We start from the raw sequence: 27,638 nt of genomic DNA on the forward strand, positions 1-27,638 counted from the left end.
TAGTGAAGTGTAGTTAAGCGTGCTCAACTAGTTTTCCGTACAAACACACCATCAAAATAGTGGTATCTACAGATCACTGACTAGTAAAATTTTTTTGTACTTTTTTTTAGTTCCTTCATTTCTTTTTCAGGACCTTGGCCTTACAGCTCAGATTCTGAAGTCACAGTTACTAATGATGATAAAGAAGATAGTGTGTCATGTATGTAAATTTATAATTTCAATTATTGATATTTACCATGAATCATTGTATACGTAAATGTTTTAACCCATATTTCTACAGATCTTTCTAATGCTGTATTAACAGAAGGTATTAAAGGTATTAATCTGCTTGCTGCATATTATTTGTTTGACGTGCAACTTTAAGTGAACGTTTGCACTGCAATTACATCATTTCAGTATTTTTTTTTAATTGAGGACACCTTTAAATTTACAAAAAAATAGGAATGATAGGACTCTATGATTATCTTTTTTAACTCACCTGGCCGAAGACCATGTGAGCTAATGTCCTCACTTGGCGTATGTCGTCTGTCTGTGGACACACTTGCAAAATCTTCTTCCTTGAAACTACTTGGCTAGATTGTTTTATGTTGGGTATCCTGCACAAATTGACCGAAAGGTCAGTCTTAGGCCACCCATTGGTCTTCAATGAATGACGAAGAAACCCTCACACCACCGGGCAAGGTGCAGCTGGCCCCAAAACATCATTATACACAGGTACAGCGAAAGAGTTGCCCCTTATAATTCAAATATAAACATTGGAATGTATAATTTTGTTCCACAATATTCTATACAGCAATGGTCAGACTTTGATTTATTTTCAGAAATTAAGTGTAAAATATGGGTAAAAAAACATGCATTTTCCTGATGTCCAGACAATTACTTGATTATTAGTGAATAAAATTGTTTATAATGTGTCATACAACAAAAGGAAGACTAGGATTGATTTTGTGGGTTGTGAATTAAGCCAAGTAGGAATAAGTGGCCAATAAATCCTCTTTTTTAATTTTGGTGCGACTTTCGTGCAGATGTACAGACACAGTTATCACTATATACCTCCTGCAAATAACATCTTCAATATACAAATCATTTAAAATCACACAATAAGTTATACATGGATATCTTTGTAAAAACAATTCTAGCAGTTGTCAGACTTGTCTGACCCTGAATTATATCATATTGTATCTACCCTATTTATGAAACCTTGCAGTATTCCAAATTTAAAAATATGTAAAACACTGAGGCTTAATTCCCTGCATTGCATATGGTAGAAACTCTCAGTGATGGGTTTGGCTTCCTCTTTCAATAGTTTTGGCTTTGAGTACTTCTTGTATACACCTAATATTTTATTTATATTTAATATTTATTTACAATATATAAAACTGTTATTTTTTTTTAATTTGAAGACTTCTTTATTAGATTTCTCATGAAAATCCCTGTATGGATGTTTCCAATCAGAATTCAGATATTTCTTACCAAAAGGGACCACACTCAAGAAATTTGACTTTTTTTTGGTGTGATTTAAACTTTTTGTTGTTTTGGATTCCATATGAAAATCCCAGTCTCAATTCAAAGTCTTTAAGTAGTATGCTGACCAAATCAATCGTATTATTTACTAACACACGACTGTTTTTTACAAAGAATAGAATATTGCTAATCGTCCTAGGTGAGCGATTCAAGCTCTTTAGAGCCTATACTTTTCCTTGTTTTAATAAAGCCCTTTACAGTACATAATAGTGCAAAAGTTCTTTTTTTTATACCCTATGGCAGGGAGGGGCGATGTATTATGTAATATCCTCAGAAAAGTTGTGAACCTGTCCTTTTGTCCATCTGTCCGTCCGCCCCCCGACAGTTTCCAGATGATAACTTTAGAAGATATCTATGAATCTTTTTAAACTTTGTGTTTTCTTAATGATCATAAAATACAGTTCAAGTTCGAAGTTCAGTGTAATAGGATAATATATACAAACGTTAAGCCCATTTTAAGTAGTTCCAATCCACAGAAAAATGTTCTGATTAATTGGTGTTATCTTTCTTTGAACATAATAGAATTAGAGTTTGTTCTGTTGTTCCCGTGTAATGAATTGTAATTAAGCATGTTTTCATTGATTTTAAGTACCAGACATTATCAATGGTTAAGTGATTCACGGTCAAGAAAAACCCACCAAACAAATGATACATTTTAGTCTACGTGTGATATACTTTCACATACTTTCTGCATTTAGATCTGCACTTTATGGAAATCATACATTTATCTCCCAGTAAAATCAACCAAATGAAGCCAAATAAAGAATGATAACTCTTGCAAACTTGCAAATTTCACATACATTATATATAATTTTTATCTCAAAAGTAAAACAACCAAATGAAAAAACTAGACCTGGTTATGTGATCAGTTACTGTTTCTGAACAAGAAATAAAACTGAATTCAGTTGGCTATTGACATGCATAAATCACTTTCTGTCTGAGTTTTAGAAGGACTGCATCTTAAATACAACACAACATGCCATATGCCATAACTATCCTACTTTTGGATGAATTTATTTCTGTTAAAATGCTTTATAGGAAATCTACTTTTTCTCGTACACCATGGATATTAGGAAAAAACATATTTTATAATATTTTTATTAGATAAGGGCTCGGAACTGTTTGAAAGGCAATATGTTTTTCCATAGGGAATTAAATGTTTGATAAATAATTTTGAATATGAACATTGTTCCTGTTTTGCATAAAATGTGTATTATTGTAAATTTTCAGGCAAAACTTTAGATTCCGGATACTCAGTTTCTTGTGAAGATGAAATAAATCCTGGTGTAAAAATAGGTGACTTTTAAATTAACTGATTAACAGCCAATTTTTCCACAGTAATACTTAACAATTCATTTTCTTTCACCCATATGACTTTTTTATATGTTTAATATCACTTAAGATATTTTCGAGTGGTGTGGACAAAGGAGTTTACAAAGTGAACAGTGCTACGATTTTTTCATAGATTAAAACCTTCCTTTGAGTAATGGTGTTTGGATTTCTTTGAACTTATACCACAAAATGCATACCACCAAAGGAAAGTTTTGATGAGTTTTGGGGTTCATGACTTGAATAAAATTCAAAATCAAGATTTTCTGGGTTTCTGGTTTGAATAAAAGTATATAGATCTTTAGATCTTTTGAAATTATATTCCATATTCAAACCATAAAGGGAAGGCTTTGATAGATTTAAAGGGTTGTGGTCCTTGCTTTTTAAAAGTATTGGGGAAACAAGAGATCCGAAATGTACAGTTTTTAAACTGTATAAATTTCCAAGTTAATTTGTGTGCTCGCAAGTTCATTGAACACTTTTATTCTGGTCAGAAGATTATAACCTGTCAAACATGAGACCACAATTCCAATTCAGAGCTGTATTGTTTGAATGTTGTGTCCATACTTCTTCTAACTATTCAGACTCCAAACTCTGTGATCATACAATACTTTATATTAAACTTTGCCATGCAAAACAATTTATGAAAAATTGTGGCTGCAGTTAAAAAAAAGAAATATATATCTCAATTTGTGTCCTGTTTTACACCTAATACTTGGAATCAGAGGATATCTATGTCCATGAAATCTGTATATTAGTTTGAATAAAGCCCCTATACAATGAAGAATATGACAAATGAAAATTTGGAATATATATGTTACACCTATTCTCATCAAAGACGTTTTATTGTAAACTTTCAGGCAAAACAGATTCTGGATTTTTAGACTGTGCTGAAAATATAACAGATCCTGTTAAAAGTAGGTAAATTATCAGTACAGTAATGGTGTTTATTATATTTATCAAGCGACATCGAGTCCTCAAAACTTTTACTGATATCACTGTTCTCTAAGTTTTCTGTACCGAAGCGATACTTTTGCCGGAGTTCTACAATGATCTTCCTATAACCATTACACTCTTTTCTTACCAAATTTGCAGAAAACTATAAATAATTATAATATAAATAGCAGTGATTTACCGAATTTTCCCTGTGTAAAATGTTTCAGTAATTTCTCCCGTGAAAAAGTCACAACATGAATATCAATCTGTTGTACACGAGAATTTAAATTATATTGAAAACATCAACAAAGAATGGAATATGATAAAAAGGATAATCAATTTGTTATCATGAATAACCACAATATGATCACTTGTCGAGAACAAATTAAGATGTAACTCATGCGCGGAAAAAGTTCTGCACACACGTTACATTAGGCGTTCTTTAGCACTTGTTCTTGATAACATAAAAAATATAATGTGGAAAACAAAAGTTGTGAATAATTTATAAATAACAAAAATCCAAGAAAAAAAAGCTTTAAACATACAGATCCCCAACTTGATACCAAATTTAAAGTTGCTAGTTAAAGATTAAGAAATAAATGATTAAGTAACATTTTCATGAAATAAACTATGCTTTTGAGGTTATAATATACTCGATTTAAATCATTTTGTCTCAAATCTGAATTAATTGAATACCGGATTTTTAATTCAAAATATATACATTGAGATATCATACTTAACTAGTTCCAATTCCAAATTATATATGTATATATTGTTCTGACGAACATTAATGAACTTAATTCAGAAGTGTAATTTCAATGAAAACCTTTCACGTAAAGCACACAATTACAATAGCACTACAACATAGTCAAAATATTTATTTAATTTCAGTTATATAATTGCACTTATTCCGAATGTTTTGGCTCCCTCCGCAATACGAAAGGGGGATAAAGAAATACTGATGTCTGTGTGCCAATCACACTTTGTGGCTGCAACTCCTCAGAAACCCTCAATGGATTTGGTTAAAATATTGTAGGATTGTTAGTCATAACTACAACACAAATGAAAATTATATTTATCGTGGAACTTAATCCAAAACTACGAAATCCAGTGCAGTTAATATCAAACAATCTTATTCCAATGATAATACTTCAAATTTTATAGAGTTTACTTAACTAATAACACTTTTGAAAAAACAAGATTCATATGAATGTAAAACTTATTACTTGTTCCATAACTATAATAGGAGTTATACACTTCTCACTAAACTGGCACCTTATTAGGACTCATCTAATTAAATGAAGGAGGGAATAAACATTAACTAAGGTCTTATTTTTATTGTAATTTTTAAGACTTCTATGGAATGTAGCTTAGAATAAAAATTGTGATTTTAATATACTTGTCTAAATAATGTTTTTCATGTTGTTTGGTAATTTTTGTTACCTTTATTGAATCTTTCCAACAAAATATAAAACGAAAATTAATTAATTAAATTTTAATTACTCCAACCATTCAAAACTAACCCAGGGAGCTGGTCATTAAAAGTTTCAATGGTGATTGTTTTCATTAACTCTGGCAACTTGCCAGTTTTTACTCCCAAAAAGCTTTATCAATTTTCGTATTGTTCAGCAGATTGATAGCAAAAATGTGTCCAGGTTGTAAGAAAGTCACTGTAGTTTTTTTCTCTGTATGACCTGTAAATATACATATAGATATTTCTATCAAAATTTAGCAGCAAAAATTCATTATTTTAATAAATTTTGATAGCTAAAAATTGGACGAACTTAAAACTAGGCAAAGGTTTAGAAATGTCTCAGAGTTATTGCCTCTTTCACTCCTAAACACAAGAAGTGAGAGGATGTCTGTGAAGCACCAAATTACTTTTTATAAGTTTGAATGGAGCTGTACATAATACAACCTAGCACAAATTATCTAGGTTTCTTCAAACGCTGTGATTTACTTTTTATGGTACTTTTGCTGTGTTTGTAGTGGCATGTTTGTATTTCCTGGTTTTTTGCATGGTTTTCCTTTATAATACATGATTTTTTTTATACTTTGTAAGGAAGTTAAATTCATTGTTTAAGCTTATCATGATATATCATCATCCAAAATACTCCAAATTGTTCTTAAGTTTTATTACCTGAAAAGATGAATAATCATGTGATATAAATTTTATGTTATTTAACTTTTTATGAGCAACTCCGCGGGTGTTTCTAGAAAAACAGAGGACGCTTACCCTACTGGTGCACCTGGTCCATGCTCCCAGTTTTTAGTGGAGTCTGAGTTTCTCATTTGCTTTTCTTACTTTGTATGTTTGATTTTAGTTACTTTATGTTCTTTGTTGTGTATGTCTGTTTTCCACGTCTGGTCTTTGTCCCTGGATTACATTCTTTTGATTACCGCTATAACCTCGGTTCCCTTGATTACTCTTTTACCTCATTGTTCTATGTGCATTATGCGAAAAAAAAAAATGAATGTTTTTTTTGTTTGTTTTTTTTTTGGGGGGGGGATAGGAAGATTTAGGTGCCCTTTTTTCTGGAAAGCAGATGTTTAAAAAGAAAGCAAGGTAGTTTATCTCCTGCTGAATAAAAATGTAGAACATACAGATATATGGTCTATATTTAGAAACAAAAGCCTGCATTGCACAATCTAATTATAAGTTCATAATTTAGTTGCTCTTTTATCATGAGATGCAAGCTCATGCACCGAACGAAAGCCTGTGTACTATCTTGATATTGTGAAGCATTTTGTATATTTTATTTAATGAAATAGATTTGCTTGTTGCTCCTAAATAAGGCACAAACGTTACAAATAGTCTATATCATATCCACATTTTACTACTTTCTAACTAGGTCAAGAATTTCAGTCTAGTAGACACCCCCCAAAACATCCGTAAGTGCTTCTTGTCACTGGTGTTTTCATCTGTGGCATCTTTGTCCAGAGAAACAAGTCATTTTAGTATTCAGATAATAACCTAAGTAAAATTGAAATTATCTTTTTGATATTGTACCACTATGTGCCATGCTACCACAAACATTTTTTAATGAATCTTGGGGTTGTGACATGACCATTTAGGAATAAGGGGCCATAACAAAGGTACCAGACACAAGCTTTGTCTTGATGGCTTGACATTTACCTGAGTATAAGGGAATGGATTTCTTTGAATTGTACCTCAAAGTACCATATCATTGATGGAGGATCTCTTTGATATTTTTCCACAAGGTACCATATCGTGATGGAAGGCTAGAATGGATTAAGCAAAAAGAGGTCACTTTACTTGTGGTCAAACTCAAATCGCTTATTGTGTCAGAAATTTGAGACAATCCAAATATGAGCTGTTTCAAGCTTAAATGGTATGTCCATACATGTCCCAATTGTTTAGTGGTGAATGTTTTCAGTTATATAAAAGAGTGTCCTGAAAAGCATATCAAGCAACTGATCCATATATGAGAGTAATCAAGGAAACTAAAATTCTAGCGGAATCAAAAGAATGCAATCAAGGGACAAAGATCAGACATGGAAAAAAGACGAACACAACAAAGATCATAAAGTAAATAAAAACTCCATATGCAGGTGCTGAAGGGATGTAGTTTGTCTTTCTGTGTATTTTGAATAAAACTTTTGAACCATTCAGTGTAGTTTGATTAGACAAGGTAGTTTGAGTCTAACTATTTGCAAGGAATGGTAAAGCATTTTTAGTTCACCTGGTCGATGGCCATGTGAGCAATTGCCATCACTTGACGTCCGTCGTTGTCCGTCGTTAACAATTTTTCAAAACTCTTCTCCTCTACACTACTTGACCAATTGGAACCAAACTTGGTGTGAATGTTCCTTGGGTAATTCTGCATAGAACTGGTGTGGAGATTTTTGATTTGCCAAAAACATGGCCACCGTTACTAAAAATATAACAAAGGTTTCAGACAGTAGTTTTTTGCATATTTCTCCAAAACTGTTAGGTTTAGCCACATTCTAACTAGGTTAAAGTGCTCAACATGATTAGATCTATATGTGGTCAAATTTTCATTTTGATTTGTTAAGATATCTTGGAAATATTGTCCTTTTTGGACATTTTTTTTTTGCTATTGTTAATGTTTTTTTTTAAAAATATTCTCCTCTGACACCACTAGACTTATTGTAACCAGACTTGGTATGAATGTTTCTTGGGGTATCCTGCATAGAACTGATGTGGGGATTTTTGATCCGTCGAAAAACATGGCCGTCATTAATAAAAATAGAACAAAGGGGTCAGACAGTTTTTTGCATATATCTCCAAAACTGTTAGGTTTAGCCATATTCTGACATAGAATAAAGTGTTCAGCATGATGAGATCTATCTGTGGTTAAACTGTTGAGCCATGTTGGAGTTAATGCCCTTTTTAGATGTTTTTTTTTTGTTTTTAATGTTATCTCTTTAAAAAATCTTTACCTCTGTCACTACTTGACCAATTGGAACTAAACTTACTTTGAATGTTCCTCGGTGTTTTCTGTATAGAACTGATGTGGGGAATTTTTGATCCGTTGAAAAACATGGCCACCGTTACTGAAAATAGAATAAAGAGGTCAGATAGTAGTTTTTTGCATATATCTCCAAAACTGTAAGGTTTAGCAAAATTTTTAATTAATTTAATTGAAAGATAAAAAACGACGTTTTTTTTTTTACAGTTTTCTGCCAATGTTTTTAAAACTATGATAGGTAGAAAGAAACTTTCTATCACTGAAATGATCCTTATGATTGTCCTACTAAAGTCTTCTTGAGTGAAAATTGTTGGACACTCCTTGTTAAATGTATTGCTCTTGAAAGACAAACTTTAACCAGGTGAGCGATTTAGGCTCCTGGAAGCCTCTTGTTTCATGTTCAGAGTCAATGTGAAGACATTCATGTTTTGAGCCTGCTCACATTTCCTTTCATTTTTATTTAAATATGTATATCAGTTGTTTGAATCATCTATATATTATTATACTGCTGTTTTCTACTATATGTGTATAAACTTACTGTTTTCAACAAAAATTGTTTCTTATTATTAGCTGTCATTACTTTAATTTCATAGAAAGGTTTTTAAAGATGCTTAGGAAAGCATGGGAACATTCCTGTAGCAATGGAGGAACAGGAGGGAGCTTGGCAGATGCTAGTATGTTTGAACGAATGGTAATTCAAATTGCATATATTGTTATACATTAAAAGGAGCCGTTTCACTGCTATATATTAGTTATGTAATGTATGTCATATGCATTTAAATGTAGGGGTATTATTATCAATTCAAAGGAGTAATATTTTCGACTCGCGTATTAGCTTTGTAATTGATTGCTGATTTTTCAAAAACTGCAGTTTTAAAGTCGAGACTGGATATCAGAGTGAGTGCTTAGTTTGATTTATTGTCGAGGCAACTATTAAAGCTTATGTATTCTTTAATCTACATGTAGCAACCCACAATCATCCATTTTTCAGGTTTTCATTTAATATTACTCATGTGAGCCCATGCAAGCATTTGGCATGGTCTCATAACTATTTCTTTTAAGGTTTCACTCGTCAGAATCTATTTCATTGATTTAAACCTCACTCGGAAGGTTTCTACAAATGATCCATGTTTTGTTCCACTTGATTGAAAAATGTCATTTCATCTTCTGAAGATATTGAAACTGCGTTGATCTGTAAAAAAAAATTCTATAAGTATCTACTTTTCCTGAGCTAAGATTGCTAAGCAAACAGCTTTGATTACTCAAAGTTTCTGTAACAAGATGACATTGGGACTCATTTGGCTAAACTGTCATATATCTTTCTTCATACTAAGCCATTGGCAACAAAATTTGCAACATTGATGAATGGAAGTCCATTTCTAATTTAAGATTCATGTTCATTTAAAAATTAGGCAATTAATCTGCATGAGCTTTTGCTTACTTGTAATAAAGGAATAACTTGTATGCAGTCAAGTTGAGTTTCCATAGCCCTTTGTTAAAACTCTGATTTACTGTTATTACAGAGCATTGAAGAGATATGGACAGAAGTTTTTGACAACTTGATATTATCTGGTTTGGCACAAGTGATTAATTTTACTCAGTTATTTCCTGGGTTTACATCATTTTCTGAGTCTGATCAAATATCTTTACTAAAGAATGGTAAGTTGAATAAAGATTTTGAAAAGAGAATTTGATCATGCTGTATGTTTGTATGCTTAGTTTCTTTACACTTTAAGTATTTGAAGCTTTGTTTATGGTTATAGAAAAGAGACTTGTCTTTATACCTTTTACACTTTTTTTTAAATTAAGCTTTAAACAGAAATTAGAGTTTGTTGGTCATATATTGGCTTGCTGTTATTAACTGTTTCTTCGTCTTATAAATTTTAGCACAAATATGTTTATTACTTAACAAACAGGAAGTTTGGATTTGAATTTGAAGGTTTGGGATATAAGTTTTTATTTATTTTGGTAGACAATTTCAATGATAGTGTCACCAAGATAATGTGACATGGAATATAAAAAAAAATCACCATAAACTGCTAAAAAAGTTTTATATTTCCTTGTTAATTTATCAGTATCATAAAATGTGTAAAATATAAGTATATAATAATTTCTTAAATGTTTTGACACATCTCAATTTTTTTAAGGATGTTTCCAGGCATTACTGGTTCTGCTTTCCGACTTTTTGAAGGACAACGCATTTAGTAATCAAGTTTTTCTTTCTAAGTTGCAACAAAAATTAGGTAAGCATGCTGATTTCATATTTTTTAAAAGAAAATATCTTAGTTTTTGAATTCTTGAAATAATTTATTATACCACTGCAACAGAGTTGTTGGGTGAATACTATGAAACTTCTCGACTGTCTGTTTTTTCATCAGTTTGTCTGTGCACTTATCCTGTTTGCACAATTAAATCCTTAAATTTGATGTGAATTTCAAAAGATGGGTAAGAATCATATGTAGGTATGTATGAATATATTCATTGTGCAATACCAGAATAGAGATGACATCCAACTTTAGAGTTTACCATATTATAACTTTATAAGTACTAATAACTCCTTAAATGGTTAAAGTATTTTAATTTAATTCCGTAGAAAGGTTAGGTGCTGCATGTAAATGTGCAGGAATAAATGTAATAACTGTATGCTTCTGATTCCTGTAAAGGTAGATATTCCTGTAAAGGTAGATATTCCTACTTAAAGGTTTAACTTTTATGTCTATTTGATGCTGGGAGTGGTTTTAGCTCGCTCACATTATTTCAAGTTTCTATAATCGGAATATGTGTTTTTTTCCCTGAAGTTTTTTCAGATTCCTTTTCATGGAAAAGCGAGTGACATATTTTCCTATATTAAATGGACACAATCCTTCAAAAAAGAATTATTGAAGTGTGTGTAATAAAAGCATAACCAAAGGGTCCATAAACAACAAATATAGGGATCCCTTGTCCAAAACTGAACTCAGAAGTGAACGTTTCGATACATGTGGACAAGCATAATTTCCAATATTCCAGTTTTTTTAATATTCCTGGATGGCAAGCAAATGTGTGTAGCCAAGGATGACCAGCTGTTCTAGCTGTCTTTTAATCGAAAGTGAAAGTACACAGATATCGTTTTCTTATAATGTTGTGTCACATACGTTGCTGTTAACGATGAGTAATAACCATCTTGAGAGTCAGAGGCTGAGAGCGCTCATATTGAATATTATGATTTTATGTGATATTCCGCTGTTATTTATTTTATTCTTTAAATGTATGTTGGAACTTTTTTATATAAAGATATTTATGTATATTTCAGGTCGAACTGAGCAATTTTTCTTTGCTAGATGCATAAAAACTGCTCTCATCCTACAACAATTTATGCAGTTGAACTGTTGTGTAGAAATTGTTCTTGCCTTTATTCTTACAAATGGAGGTAACCATACTGTATGGCAGGATATTTTCCCTTATTTTGCTAGGTTGGGGTATTGCGAAAAAACTTGTCTAATATATGTCATAGTAATCTCCAGTAGGCTGTATCTTCGGAGGCAAAAAAATTAATATCCCAATTTGCAACCGTGAAAATTACACGCTTTACTGAACAATATGTCAGTTGCACTTATGTTGGTAAAATTGTCCTGAGCAGTTATTCATTTTCCATAGGATTGCTAGCGTTATATGGTAATCTTAAATGAATCATATTCACCTCAATAAATAATGATGATAATAATAATAATAATAATGATAATTAAATAATGCAATTAACCTTGTAGTAGGTAGCAATGGATATTTTAGGAATCCTTTTGTGCTTGCATATCGGCATTAATACTGAAGCTTCAGTACTGGAGCAATTCAAGTACGCCAACATACAAAAAAGACATAGCCTGAACATGAAAACAGGAAACACAGATGATTGACATGGACACAAAGCATTCTCTTAACAAAATCTATTTTATATTAAACTTGTTGTTTAAAGTCGTTTAATTGTCGATCGGAACTTCATATTGACCTAGTGCATTACATTTCTTACTTTCAAATTTCTCAACGAGGCAGATTCCACAACAAAAAATGTATTTTGGCCTGACTTGTATTATTCATTTGGTATTTACACTTGACAACAGTGCAGTAGTATTGTATCAGAATGCAATGATTAAAACTTCTGTGCAAATACATTGATATATTACACGTTCATTTTATCAGCTTTTTTATTAAAAAGGAAATATCAGCAAAATAAATATGCAGAACCTTTAATGATAAATAAGATGTTTATAAGAAGTACCTTTTAACTGTCCAAATTTCCTCTGACCCTTGAACTCTTCCCTTTTATTTTGATACTCATGAGTAGTAATTATTTTTTTTTGCATTCTTTTATTATATGGCATTAAAATACATTGTAATTTCATTTTAAACAAAAGTTGAATCATTTTTTACAGCAAAACCTTTGATGACATTTTTTGACGCTACTGGCATATCACTTTCCAAAATTTAAAGGGTCATTTACATAAGGTTGCTGACAAAAGTGTTGCCAGAGTCCCAATAATGGAGTGAATAAATTAGCATCATCAATTTGCAAATTAATTTTGAAAAATAATGTAAATATGCAAAATTGGTATTGAATTATAGTAAAGACTTTTTACATCTTAATGAATATCATTTTGAACAACTTAATTTTTTGTAGATTCTATGAGCCTACAAAATGGAAAGACAATACAGTCACTGAAAACACAGATACTTGGCTACATAATTGAGAACATAACAGAAGATCAGTATGTGGAGTTTTTGAGCTTAGTAGGAGACCTGAACACTCTGAGAGTTGATTTCATGCCTTTGTTTCATAATTTTGTTCGTCGTCATCCGTCCATAAAATTTCATCCTTTGATAAAAGAAATGTTTAGTGTTAATGCTATTCACTGTTAACAAGCTACAATTATCTTTATGCTGTTGACTTATTATTTAAAATAGGTTATTAAGTTACAATTTCTGTTTTGCTCATGGTATCAGCCCTCGTCTAAGGCTGGTGTGGGTGGAAGGCTGTTATGAGGCAATATTTTCAATATAGATAACCAATTCATTACATATTTATGGATTTAAAGAGAACAAAACATAATAATAATGGACATTGTATTAAACCAACACCAAAGTGTTAATATTACAACAAGAATAAAGACCAATAGCTTCGCTCAAGTTAGTAAAAAATTAATTTGACATTGCATTTCAAAGCATTTGTCATTTATTGCCACTTATCATAACTATGTATATTAATTGTCTCACTGGTCTATAACTTAATAAGAATAATTATTGATTCATTATTAATTCTGGATTAATTCAACATGTGGTCAGAAATGCTTTGAAGCATTGGAATACCAAAATGTCATTTCATTACTTTTTTATCATTGTTGCAAGTTCAATAACGTAACAATTGAATTATCGTGTTTGCCTGATCTAGTAGCAAACTCATTTTCAAACGGTATTATTATGTGCTTGCTTATTCACAAACCGGTACTGAATAAATGGGTATTAGCCCCATGCTGATAGCTGCTTAAATTTGCTTCAATTTAGTTTGGTGCACTTATTATAGTATTGAAATATAGCTAATTGATAAATTACCATGGATATACCAGTTTTTATTATCGAAAAACAATCATGCTGAGAAATGATATCAAACAAATTTGATTAAAAAAATCAAAATTTAAGTACCAGTCCATATTAAATAATTCATGATTCATAGTGTAGAAAGACTCACCGAACAAATGATGTTCATTTATTCATATGGTATATTTTTATATAATGATTGTCCTTTTTGTATTTTGATTTGCATTTCTGAGGAAACCACACACATTCATCTCCCACTAAAATCGACAAAATCAAACAAAATCAAACAAAATCAAGAATGATAACTCCTGCAAAGTGCCAATTTCATAATCAATTGGTATATATATTTTTATTTCAGAAGCACAACAACCAAATGAAAAACTTAGACTAGGTTTGTGGTCTGTTACTGCTTCTGAACAAGAAATAAAAGTGACTTTGTCAGGTTTTTGACATGCATGAATCGCCTTCTGTCTGATGTTTATAAAGACTGCTATGCTACTTCAGTACAAAAGCAAGGCAAAAAAAATTTTTTTTAGTGATGTGCCATAGAACTAATTTTGATTGAAAGTCTGGTACAAGTATCCAGCACTCCCAGTTTGGTTATTTTTTGTAGTGTGATGTCACCAATGCTTGCAATTTTGAGCCTCAAATTCCAGGTTACTTTCCCTGTATACATGTACCATTGTTATTTTTACTATAATCAAGTGTACGATGTTTATAAAGACTGCTATGCTACTTCAGTACAAAAGCAAGGCTAAAAAAATGTTTATAAAGACTGCTATGCTACTTAAGTACAAAAGAAAGCCTAAAAAAAAGGTTACTTTCCCTGTAGACATGTACCATTGTTATTTTTACTATAATCAAATGTACGATGTTTATAAGGACTGCTATGCTACTTCAGTACAAAAGCAAGGCTAAACAATTTTTTTTAGTGATGTGCCATAGAACTAATTTTGATTGAAAGTGTGGTACAAGTATCCAGCACTCCCAGTTTGGTTATATTTCGTAGTGTGATGTCACCAATGCTTGCAATTTTGAGCCTCAAATTCCAGGTTACTTTCCCTGTATACATGTACCATTGTTATTTTTACTATAATCAAGTGTATGATAACCTTTCGTAGCCTATGGGAAAACAATTTCGGGTTATTTTGTCGTTATGTTAATCATTCTTTGTACTTGTTCAGTTACATTTTTGAATATGCATAAAAGTAGCAGTCAAAAAACATATCAAACAGAAGGTTATTCACGCATATGAAAAACCAAAAATTTACCAAATTTACTTTCATATAATAGACCACATTACCAGTCTCAAATGAGTTCGCCATTTCATTGTTTCACTATTGAGATAAAAACTTAAAAGATTGTGCATGAAATTGGTACTTTGCAAGGGTTATCGTTCTTGATATGGGTAAATAAAGTTACAGTTTCTCCAAAAGAATGAAAACTCTTACAAAGTGCCAAATTTATGTACAATCTATATAATATTTATGCATAATGGACTAAAGTTACATTAAGGTATGGTGTAAAGAGGGTTTTTTTTCTGTGCAATGAATTATCCCTACTGTTGGCATTGTCTGATTTTTCTACAAATTGGTACTAAATGTACAAGTACTTAAAATCATAATTGACTTTTGTTATGTATAGTGTAGAGGCAAACTTCGATCTTTATTTGTCATTTTTCTTTGATTTGTAATGTTGTGCCTGTCCAGTGTTACGTACAATTTAAAGCTTATTAAAGAATATTTTCAGTCGCTAGAAATTTCTGTATTTTTAGTTTTTGTATTTTGTCGCGGGTAAAATGTATTTTGATATTGTATGACTGAATCTAGAATGTGGTATAGAAGAGTTTTTTTGAGTTTTCTGACCGATGTTTAGATTAAGTAGCAGTCTTAATAAAGATTAAAATAAGACCAGATGTGATTTATGCATATCAAACCCCACAAAATTCATATTTTATTCTAATTAGGTTATAGACCATATAATATGTCTTACTTTGTCGCTCGAGTGTTGCACTTTCGAGATGAAAATAATGTGCGGCTATAATGATAAGTAACTGTGTAAGACAATGTCACTTTAAAAGAGTTATCGATCTTGATCTGGCTAATCAAAATGGGAAATGAAATGGCTTTTCCGAAAGAAAAATACGGATCAGCATGCAGACAGGACTATAGTTACTGGTACGTAAGTGTATGGCATATTATAATACATATAGTATGTACAACGGCATCGTGTATTTGGTGTTTTTATTCTGCAACACGAATAACTTCTACTATTTGCAGTGGAAGGATTGTATTTGGACTATTTAAATTTTACAGTGAACTGTTAAGAGGAACATTTTTATCATTGTTGATGATTTCATTTGTTGATTACTTTATTTTGTTATTATACATTGTCATATAAATTCTAATGATTACCAGATGATATATTTTAACATTGAAAACTGTGTTACTGTATTTTTGTCGTGAGTTAGTCTTGTTGTATTGAATTATTGGTATCAATGAACTGCAGAAATGTATTCAGAGATAACATTATGAAATATATATATGTAATACACAGTTCATGATAGAATGGTTAAACTAAATAAAAAGCATGTTTGCACATATTTAGATTTGGAGAATTTATCTAATGTATTTTTTTAACACATCAATGTAAAATGGATTTATGGAACCGCCAGCACGCTAGTCGGTGATGCTGATATTAATTCCTTGTGGGACGATACAAAATTGTCAAAATGGCCAATTTGACTTGTTTTTGTGAATTTTTATTAGTAAGTATACTGACCAGTAACTGTACACCTGGATATTTGAAGAATTAGAAGCTCCAGCATCTTTTTAAGCTTGGTATTTATATGTTTACTTTTAACTGATAATATTTTTTGAAGAAAAATTTCCATTAAGAAATATAAAAAAAATATACAACTTTGAACTACTGAAGTGTAGATATTCATAAGACCAAGGCAATAGTTGATTCGTGGTAACAACATGAGATTTTTTTACATATCGATGTGATCAAAGGCGATACAGATTTATTTTTTCTCAAAAACTTAATTTCAAATTATCTTAAAAAAAACATACGAAGAACAAGTAAATATAAAAAAAGTGCAGGATATTTTATTAGTGTTGTTATTACACCTGCATTGCTTTTAGAAATCACTGTACATTAGCGATCGACAGTATATTACATTTTAATGTTGAATACTTTTTGAAGAAATATTTTACATTTACAAATTACTCAAGGAACAACAGTAATTGAAGAATGTGAAGCTATGTACGAAAATGTAATATTTAAAAGATGGAAATAAAGAAAATGCCGTTATTCCCTGGGGTATTAAGTAAATATGTTTGATTCATCATTTTGGATAAAAGGCTAATCTAAATTGGAAGGTTTAACTTAAATGGTCAATGGAAGGTTAATAGTGTATTATTATAAGAATAAACATGTAATTTGATTTGAAACATGATCCTATCGGCCAACTAATATAATGCGTACAGCATATACGTATCACTCAGGTTGGTTGTTAGAATATTTTCCACCGGTTTTTACTGTTTTTGGAAGTCCATGCCTAGAACAATATAATAATTTTGATGAATGTGTTTAGACGGACATAGAAAACCTACAAATGAGACATTTAAAAAGTTAAAATGACCTTGGAAAAATTTGAAAAGGCGTTGCATTTCGCCTCGTGTAGTAGCTAAGGGTTTCAATTTGTCCTTTTCATCCTTTAGATAAAATTTGCAACAACGAGGATTTTTATTTCAAATTTTAACTCCTCTCCGGTCAATACTCGTTATCACTGATGCGTCTGACCGTTCAAGCTGTCCAACATAAACTTGAACGCCTTCGTCTTGAAAAAAAACCTTTTCAAAAACAAGTTCTTTTCTTATTGTCATCTAGTAGTTGCTAAGGATATTGTCGGAAGAGTTCGTCAACACAACAATGAATTATTTGACTTCCGGCAGACAAGTCAAAATACAACGGATAATCCAAGATCGTCATCAATCAAGGGAACCAAGATTCTCGCAGAACACAAACGAATGTAATCCAGGAACATAGACCAGATATGGAAAACAGACAAACACAACAACATAAAGTAACTAAAATGATTCATACAAAGTAACAAAAGCACATGAGCGACTAGGGCTCCACTAAAAACTGGGAGCATGGACTAGGTGCATCAGTAGGGTAAGCGTCCTCTGCCTTTCTAGGGACACCCACCGAGTTGCTCATAAATAGTCAAATCCAGAGTAGACAAAAGAGAAAAGGAAAACTGACACATTGAACAAATCAATTGTCATGGTGCAGATGGATACACCGTAACGATCCACGAGTTCGTGATGACGACCATTAAACTTCTGCAGTGATGACTCTATTCTTGTAGCAACATAACCGTGTTCCAGAAGTCTAACTAAGAATTTCAGCGCGATACAAAAAGTCCGCGTAGTTACGGCAAGCTCTGGCAGAAACCTATAAGTTGTGATATGAAAATTCCATATGCATTTGCTTAAGGGATGTTTCCACAAATGAAAGTAAAACTGACAATAAATTCTGAATGAAAAGTTATCCCGTTTGTCGTAAAGTTTGGTCTATAGTTTTCCTTTACCACCGATCTCTAATTGTAAGTCATGATATGAGGTTGACTTCAGTGTCTGTATTATCCTTTATCTCCAGGAACCTTTCAATTGCTCTAACCTATAACCCTATAGAGGCGAGATTGACGAGATTCTCCGTTGTATACCAGATTTTGTAGCCTTAAGCGACCCTGAAAAAAGTCTGAAGTCGAAGGGATTGAATCTTGTCCATAGGACACCTTTGGCCGATTCATTCCAAAGTCAAACCGACCTCCAGCATTTCTTCCGCCCTCTCCTGTTAAAGTCATATTTGTTTATGCCAAAACGTTCTGAAGTCGCTGACGCCACTTATTTTTTGTTCTCTAAATTTCAACCTAATAATTTGGGTTTCACTACTTAAATCTTACTGGTTCCCCATCCTTGACAAGTACACAAGAACATGTCAAAGCCAAACTGAAAACTTAATACAAAACCCCTGAAAGGATATATCATGATGAGCAGGCCGCCATCTCAAGACGAGTACAGACATTGCCATCAAAACTGCGAAAAAAAGTCAGCTGTAGTTGCCTGGGATGCTTAATGCTATGTCTCAGAGCGGGATTTTCAACTTTTATATACTAAATTTTACATAAAACGCCGGGCTAGTAGTACAAAAGACAATCAGAAAAACCAACGAATTTATTTCAACATCAATGGATAATCATGATATCCCAAAAGAAGCCCTCAAATTGGTTGTATCTCTGTGCAGAAAATCACCCTTCTAAATGCTTTCTACGATACATAAAATTAGGAACACTGAGAGACCGTTTGTATCGGTCTGTAGCTGTCCTACTGAATACATTTGTCGTTTTCTCATGATATTTTCATGTCCATCATGGAGAACCTACCAATATATATCAAGGCCACTATGCTTATCCTCAATATTCTTGAGTTCAGAACTTCAATACCTTTCATTTCGATGGCAAACACTAAAGCTAGTCCGTTAGGGTTGATGTTGGAACTAAAATAGGACTCTGCTTTGCTTGTATATTTGTTGGCTACATGGTGGAAAAATGTTCTCTGAGTACATAGTCCCATACCAGATCTGGGGTATCCTCCGATGACGAACATGATTTCATGTAATTCATCAATTTTGTTTTTTTCACCACCCAGTCATCAAGTATATCTTCAACATCATCCAGGAGAGCCTTTCGTTTCTTGACATCAACTGTAAAATCCAAGATGGTAGAATTTCCACACCAGTTTTTTTTACAAACCAAGGAATGCTCATTGTTACTTAAGTTATCAGTCCTGTCATCCTCGGTCATGCAAAAATTCCATTCCTAAAAAACAATTTCTGCAACGATGACCAAGATTTTAGGGCTCACTGTAACACGATGAAATCTTTTTTTTTCAAGAGAGGCTATCTGAACAAAGTTCTGGATCGAGCGATCGCGTCAGTTTCCAAAGTTAAGAGATATGAATCTATGGAAAAGTGGGTGACACCAATGACCGTGTTCCTTTGTTCTTGACATATCATCCTCATGATATTTCATTCCAGAATAAACTGATTTGCAACTTTAAATCTATAGTTCTTAAAGACGAATACATGTCGTCAGTATTCAACTATTCCCGTATATTTTTTGCCTCTAGAAAGGAAAGAGTCTGAAAGGGCATTTTGCAACTAGTTCTTTTAAGAGTGCCACTAGACAACCCCTGCTTGTTTCAACGGCACGCGACACTGTAAGCAAAAATGCTGTTTGACATGCCTTCACTAGGGAAACTGACGACGTCGTCGAGCCAGCCAACGTCTGTAAGTTAAAATATGGTTGTACTTGTACCTCTGAAAACGTCGTTTACGCTGTGGTTTGCAAACGCTGTAAAATGGTTTACGTGGGCAAGACATATCGGAAGTTTGGTGATCATTTTGTAGAACACAAACAAGGCGTCAACAGTTAAAAGGATTGTCCAGTCTTTTTGGAACCATGTTCAGGCGAAAAACAGCAAAAGTTACTAGAACAAAGTATCATCAGTTTTCTTGGGACTGCTTACCCCTTTGGAATGAATGTCAAAATCCGCATTATTAAGTCACCATTACACGAATTTCAATTGCTTTTTTTGTCAGATACATGTACACTTACAATTTAAAATTTTTTCATCTTGAACTTGACGAATATTCACAATGATCAAGATAAATTTTAAAGGACACCTCGTCTCTGTTAACGTTATATGTTTAATCTTATTTGTATGTAGTTGCTTTTTAAGTTTTAAACGTGGCTATTGTTTAGTATTCATTATTATTTTTTTATCTAAAAAACCGAGCGTGTTATTCAGTAAATAGTCTTCGCTCATAGTTACATTTTTCATAACTTACAACACCTTTTGCTGGACTTGACATGGTTGTAGTAATTGATATAGCAATAACGGTTAAATCAAGTCATACAAACTTGTATCTAAGTATTCTACTGTTGTTATTGTGACCATCATATTGATTACATGCACGCCTTTTTTAAATACGTATTAGTCAAATATTACACAGTTTTACCAAGATAACAAATCTATGATCGAGGATATGATACAAATGTAAACATCAACAGAACATACACAAACATTGAAACACGCATATTCAGAGAAAAATGAAGTCAACAAAATCATGTTATTGTAATATAGTGATGGAAGTTGTAAATTTAAAAGTGGAACAGCTAACACACAAATGCATTAATCATGCAAAAACCACTGGAAGTATTAAGAATTAAAAGTAAACACACACAAGGGGAATTATATCAAGTTTTGGTTCTCTGTGTGTAATTAATTTAATTTTTAAAGATATGAGTAAATATTGCACTGAATGTAAATTGTACATGTATAGAAAAAAGTCTTAGTTTTTGTAGTAGTGCCCACCCCCCCCCCCAAAAAAAAAATGCACACAAAAAAGTGTATGCGTATGTTTGCAGTATTTTAATCGTTTTGAAAGAAGAAAATTCCTCGGAAAAAGATAGTTATATGATCCCTGTTAACATATAATGTGAAAAAAATTGCAGAACATATCAGAAATTACGCCACGCAACGTATGAAGACTTCGACCGTACCATATATGAACACAAAGTTATCAGTCAAGACGTCGTCTGTCTTAATATTGTGCGAGTAAGTCTTTATCCATACCATGTGTTATTTTAATCATTCATGACATTTATGGATTTGATCTGAAATTAATTCAGAAGCATACAACTCCTGAATAAAGTGTCGGTGAATACATACACGGCCTGATCTAATTTGTTGCTTTTGTGAGACGTCCAAATCTGATTTAAAAATGAATTATTGATCAAAAGATGACATATTCTGTTTTAATTTGGCAACTCTTTATTTTATTCCATTCTTTTCATTAATTTTACATTAGATAAAACCGTGAACTTGGCACAATAACAGGGAAGGACCAGACAATTTACTAATATTTCGTGTAAGAAACGCATATTTGTAAACATTACAATTTGAATATGATTCGTTCATATAATGTTACAACAAAATCCAGATTTTATTTGACTACGTTTGTAAAATGGCTTTTAACTACCGGATGTTAGTTGTTCATAACATTTTGTATGACAATCCGGTCACAAGAGTTAATTAGTAATATGTTCGTGTACAAAGGAATATTGAATTTCGTTTAAATTCGTGTTTTCCATGAAAATTTTCTGTGTGACTATCCTCTATATTATAATGTGCATAGTAGCTATCTTCCATAATCGTTTGTATGTTTATTGGGATAATTTAGGGATAACGCGTCAGTGACGTGCTATATATGTAAATGATCTGAAACATGAATGGCGCAAAATGGTTCTGTCGGAAGTGAGGTATCTCGGAAATGACTCATGTAATTAAGAAACGATTGCTTGAACTTTTAACGTAGACGCGCGGCGTTTGTCAAAGGAAGTCTCGCATATTCCCCTATACGAGACACTACCCATAACAAAGTCTTTATTTGAGTACAAAAAGTTCCATCCTCATAGACAAATTAAGTGTAAAATCTTAGAAGTGCTTTACTTTTGAAGTCAGTTGCTCCTTTTTTTTTCGCGCGAACCAATGAAAACTAAACATTTCATTTATCTTAACAGAATGAAAAGGAGTTAATTGATTTTTTTTATCTTAACAGGATAAAGAGAAGTTAATTTAAAATTTCTGCATTGTTTTGTTCGAATAATTTCTGTTTATGACTTTTTAATGATGTAATCGTAACAAAACATTTCAGTGCACAGCAACTGAACATTTGTGGCGTAAGCAAATATCACAAGGTGGTTTTCGATCTAAACTAAAAGCGTCGATGTCGACTCTGATAGTTCTTCTATCACCTTATTTCCGATAGTTAAAAAAGTAAACAAATCACGCTACTGAATAGTTAAAGACGGTGTCAGTCATTGCTAAACCAACTCTCAAAATTAAAACATTTCTAAATGTGCTTAATTATACATTCAATTTCAGAGTTTGTTATGCTGTGTGTTCGAAATAAAATTTATGTATCTGTAACAATAAAACTGGTAAAGCTTACAACATTTATTAACTTAGAAAGTTGGGAAAAGGGGATGGTAACGAACAATGTGTTAAGATAATCGGGATCTCCCAAAAGAATATAAGATATGTCCAAAATTAACAAAGAATAATTTTACATCTTCTTTTCCTTTACAAAGAAATAAACAGCTATGATAAGTTCAAATTTAAATAGATTTAATAAATCAATGTCTGCAGAATTTTTTTTACAATTGAATTTCACAGTCAAAATAAATCCTTGAAAACTTCAAAGTCCTACTCTAAGCACGAAAATAAATGAAAAGCTCCGATGCTAAACATGAAAATTAAAGTCTACAATTTGTAAAAATTTCATGTTTAACGAGTCGCTCAAATATCTTTATGCATCTTCCAGATCTGGTGATAACGATTACACCAGTGTTCTCATTGGCTCCACTGACTGCAGATATAGTAGCGTTAGTGTCATTTGCAGTGTTGTTTGGTTCGTGTTCATTTGGTTGAATGTCACTCTGATCCTCATTAGCAAAATTGTCACTTGAGGTATCTCGTTCATAGTCCTTTGAAGCTGTTGTATAAGTACGCAATTGTTTATGATTTCTGCGGAACAGTCTATTATTTTCAGGGTATATCACTCCGATCAACATGCGATCTTGGATTGTAATTATGTTTCATTAAAGTTCATGGTATCCAGTTCTTTGTACCGAGTAGATGTGTCATTCGGACGGCACTGTCGGTTTTTAAACGGTTGAAGTTCGTTTACCTCTCTACGCTTATCTTAATAACATTTTTTTTCCCTCACGATTTGAGTGTTTCTTCTCAGAAAGACGGTTGGTTTCAAAACATCATTCGATGCAAGTAGAGTGTTTCCCGGTTTTCCACCCATTAGAAGTTGTGAAGGTGATAAGTTAATACCTTTTAATGGTGAAGTCCTGTAGTCTAATGTTTGTCTTCAGAATTATTTTTGGTTTTTGATAGTCTGAATTGCTCGTTTAGCTTCTCTATTGCCACCTTGGAAATGAGAACTAGATGTTACATGATCAATTCCTAGTTCTTTACAAAACTTTTTGAATTCGGACGAACTGAACTGAAGTCTATTGTACGATCTGAGTTTAGCAGGAATTTTATGGGTTGCACAATGGATATCAGAGCATTAACGATGAATGTTGTATTTGATGAATCCAATGGCAGAACATCAATGTTTTGGAAATAGTACAAAGTAAGTAAGTTTTGCTCTGAAAGTCAAACAAATCACATCCTACATAAACGCTTTAATTTATGATAACTCAATTCCTGTTCGCTTTCCAACATGAAATGTGCAAAAGATTTCAAGAGTGATCTAAGTGGAGCGTCCCCTTGATTCATTATAAGTCAGTAACTTAGCGAAGTACTAAACTAGTCCTAGAATTCTTCAAACCCTTCTTTGTTCTGGGGAGCAGGTATGTCGACAATGCCGTACTTATGCCGGAACTAGGCTAAAGACGTCAATTATAACGTGTTCCATGAATGTAACTTCTGAATTCCATACAAAACACTTGTCAAAGATCAGACGAAGTTGTGACAATTTGCACTCTCAACTTCCAATATATCGTCATGTTTCTTGACGTTGCGGCCAGTGATAAGAATGTCGTTAATAATAGCAGTGACACCTACAATAAATTCTACTAACATCTGATCCATTATGTGCTGATACATTTCCGGTGCACTTTTTATTCCTAAAGGTAATCGGAGTATTGAATACGGACAAGTAAGAAGATGACTCTTCTAGTTTTATTTGTATAAATCCTGATCTAGCATCTTAAACTGAGAATACCTTTGCGTTCGAAATCAACGGAATTTCAAACTCCACAGTTTACAATGGGTAATTTTCCCGCTGAATCGCTTCATTAAGATCCATGGGATCTATACGGATTCTCTCGTTTTCTTTGCGAAAAGCTACATACACAGAGAGTCGACCCACTCTGTCTATTCTTATTTAACCGTTTTACCTGTGATTTGAGCTCAGTGTCCGTAGGAATTCGTCTTGGTGGATGTACTACATTTTTCGCATTGTTGGCAATTTTAATTTGATATTCACCTGGAAGTGTATCTGATCTTTAGTCAATTCTGGAAGTCGTGCAACAAATCATTTGGTGTGTCAAATTTATCGACTATTTTAATCATTTGAACACAACTGAGATTTTGGGCAAAGGCACCACTGATAATGTTGTCCTGTTTAATCTTTCCTTTTGTGTGCACTGATTTACAAAATTTTCTCGCCTCGAATCATCTTAAGTTATTTTTCGGCGGGTGTTTCTAGAAAAGCAGAGGACGCTTGCCCTACCGGTGTACCTGGTCCATGCTCCCAGTTTTTAGTGGAGTCCGAGTTGCTCATTTACTTTTGTTACTTTGTATGTATGATTTTAGTTACTTTATGTTCTTTGTTGTGTGTGTCTGTTTTCCATGTCTGGTCTTTGTCCCTGGATTATATTCTTTTGATTACCGCTATAGCCTTGGTTCCCTTGATTACTCTTTTAGAAGGTTAGATTTTTTCCCATCTATATAGTCTTTTCTATTGTCAAATCTGATTTTTTTTTGTCTAACCGACGTTCTTGCACTTTTGCATGTCTAACACCACTTATGTTAAGGTCAATATGTCGTCAGTATTTGTGCGATCACAATCAATCAATAAAAATCTCAAGTTTTTCTACAAAATTATCAAAACTTTTACCTTCCCCATGTCTACGTTTACCTGTTTAAAATCGTGCTACCTTTATGTAATTTTCAAGTTTGAAAAGAACTTTGGTTTTGTTCATCTTGTTTATCTGTTTCCCACTGAAACGTTTTGTACACTTCAAGACCTGCCTGCCTTGTCAAAAGAACTTACCAGTCTGCACGGTCTTTAGGCTTTACTTTTACTTTGGCTGTCGTTCACAACCTCATTATCCTTATTGATGTTTAATTTGAGACACTTCACAACATAGATTATTTTTATTTTACTAGTGGGGCCTTGAATGTGTATTCTACATGTTTGAACCTTTGAAATTCTTGGTAAACGTCTGATGCCCTCTAATTAAATGACGGATGTTAAAACTAAAATCCGGTTTCCATTATGATCCTATATCACATGTTGTTCTAAGGTATTACGCTGAATTGATTGTCTAAAACTTTCATGAACTTACTGCTGACAGGATGAAATGAAACAGTCATTTACTTCAGGCATTTAATGTCATAACACCTAAGATCATGTAACAACAACACTGGTGCAACTTGCAACATTTAAAAACTAAGGGAGTCTGGTGAACGGTGATGGTAACGATCAATGTGCTTTGATGTGTCCAAATACAAAGTTAGTCAAAAATGATATTACAGTATCGTTGTACAGAACATTCTTATGTTTGGCAGGTGAAGTTACCTTTACATGATGACAAATTCACGTTAAATTTACACGAAGGCTCTATTAATATGGTTTTATGTTACCTAAGTCAGAAAATGCATTTTCTGAATTTAGGTTAAAATAATTTCAATTTATTCCAAAAAATATAAGAATATGGTTTTCCTCCAAACATATCTAAATTAGACTGTGCATTCGAAAAAAAAGAACAACAACATAAAGAATAGCAAAATATGCAATTTTATTTAAAAAATAAAATTGTGATTCTATACTTTGTTTCAGTTTGGAATAATGGGGGCCTTTTCTATTGGAATGAGTCATAGAGAGTTTGAGTATTTGTAATGTAGAAATCAGAAATTTGGTATGAGGGATATTAAATGGTGCTTACATGACGTCTACTCCTTTTTAGATCTATTTATATCATTGTGTAAAGCTACACTTATATTTTATTTGTATATGTGATATAACCACTAGTTGTATACAGTTCCAGTGAGTTGCGATTTATACACTGATTTTCATATTACCGCGTGGATTGTTCAGCCTGTGTTGTTATCATCACTACAGAAACTTTTGATTATCAACACATAATTTGATTAATTGACAGTTTCTATCTCACAAAAAAATCTTCATTTTGTAACGTCTTACCGGATTGACAACCCCAAACACTGATAAAATTGTACATACATGCGTCATGTTAATAAAGTTTTAACAAATTATGCAAGGCACGGTTTTTTGTGAGAGTTCATAACGTAAGTGCTATAGGTTTTAATTTTTGTCGTGATTTTCTTATCTCCAGGTTTTGTATTTAATTCCATTTTTAATCTGATGTCAATATCATGTCTCTGTGGATATTCTGTTTCATGTTTTAGTAATGTCTTTAGACTCTGATGACTCTGCATGGTTCTCTGGTTTTAATGGTTGGTTTTTTTTGTTGTTGTTGATATCTACATCACCAGACAAAAAGGATAATTATGGCCATAAACAGCAAAGCAGTTCTTTTAAAAGGTAAAGGTAAATTTTATTTTACGTCGGTGAATGCATATATGTCAACAATGAACATAAGCTCTATAGAGGTTTTGAACCAACGGTAAAGTTTTGCTAATATGTATACATGAATGAACTTCTCGCATGGTTATCAAGTGTTTTCTTTGTAGGGAGGAAAGCCCGATATCCAACTTGGAAAATCAGTGAAACCCGAGTCTAGGGAAAGTGCCATGATACACATGTGGAGCTTGAACCCACAGCGCTATCGACCTTATGATTATAAGCACACGTCCAACCTACACCTATGAAAGTGATTGTTAATGATGCAAACATAGCTAAACTCTATCGAAAAATAATACATTTTCGTAATTTAAAAAAAGAACCACTTATGCATGTTTGCTTTAACTGTCT

At 32.5% G+C, this 27,638-nt stretch overlaps 1 protein-coding gene across 7 annotated transcripts in view; it reads left to right on the forward strand.

Annotated features, from left to right (window-relative positions):
* The window catches only part of LOC148612342 (uncharacterized), a 41,256-nt gene extending 27,156 nt beyond the window's left edge, over positions 1-14,100 (forward strand). For 6 of the 7 annotated variants that reach the window (XM_088593685.1, XM_088593683.1, XM_088593684.1 and 3 more), the window contains 8 exons: positions 131-199; positions 2,755-2,820; positions 3,714-3,770; positions 8,837-8,934; positions 9,767-9,902; positions 10,391-10,486; positions 11,536-11,652; positions 12,895-13,281. In XM_088593685.1, the coding sequence (XP_088449811.1) occupies positions 131-199; positions 2,755-2,820; positions 3,714-3,770; positions 8,837-8,934; positions 9,767-9,902; positions 10,391-10,486; positions 11,536-11,652; positions 12,895-13,133 (878 nt within the window). In that variant the 3' untranslated portion in view covers positions 13,134-13,281. Of the gene's footprint in view, positions 1-130; positions 200-2,754; positions 2,821-3,713; positions 3,771-8,836; positions 8,935-9,766; positions 9,903-10,390; positions 10,487-11,535; positions 11,653-12,894 lie in introns of all 7 variants that reach the window. The other variant, XM_088593682.1, reaches the window with a different exon arrangement.
* The last annotated feature ends 13,538 nt before the right edge of the window (positions 14,101-27,638 follow it).

The sequence above is a fragment of the Perna viridis genome, chromosome 7 (assembly GCF_037379345.1).
Source record: "Perna viridis isolate PV_CMFRI_1.1 ecotype Kerala chromosome 7, ASM3737934v1, whole genome shotgun sequence".
Classification (NCBI taxonomy): Eukaryota; Metazoa; Mollusca; class Bivalvia; order Mytilida; family Mytilidae; genus Perna; species Perna viridis.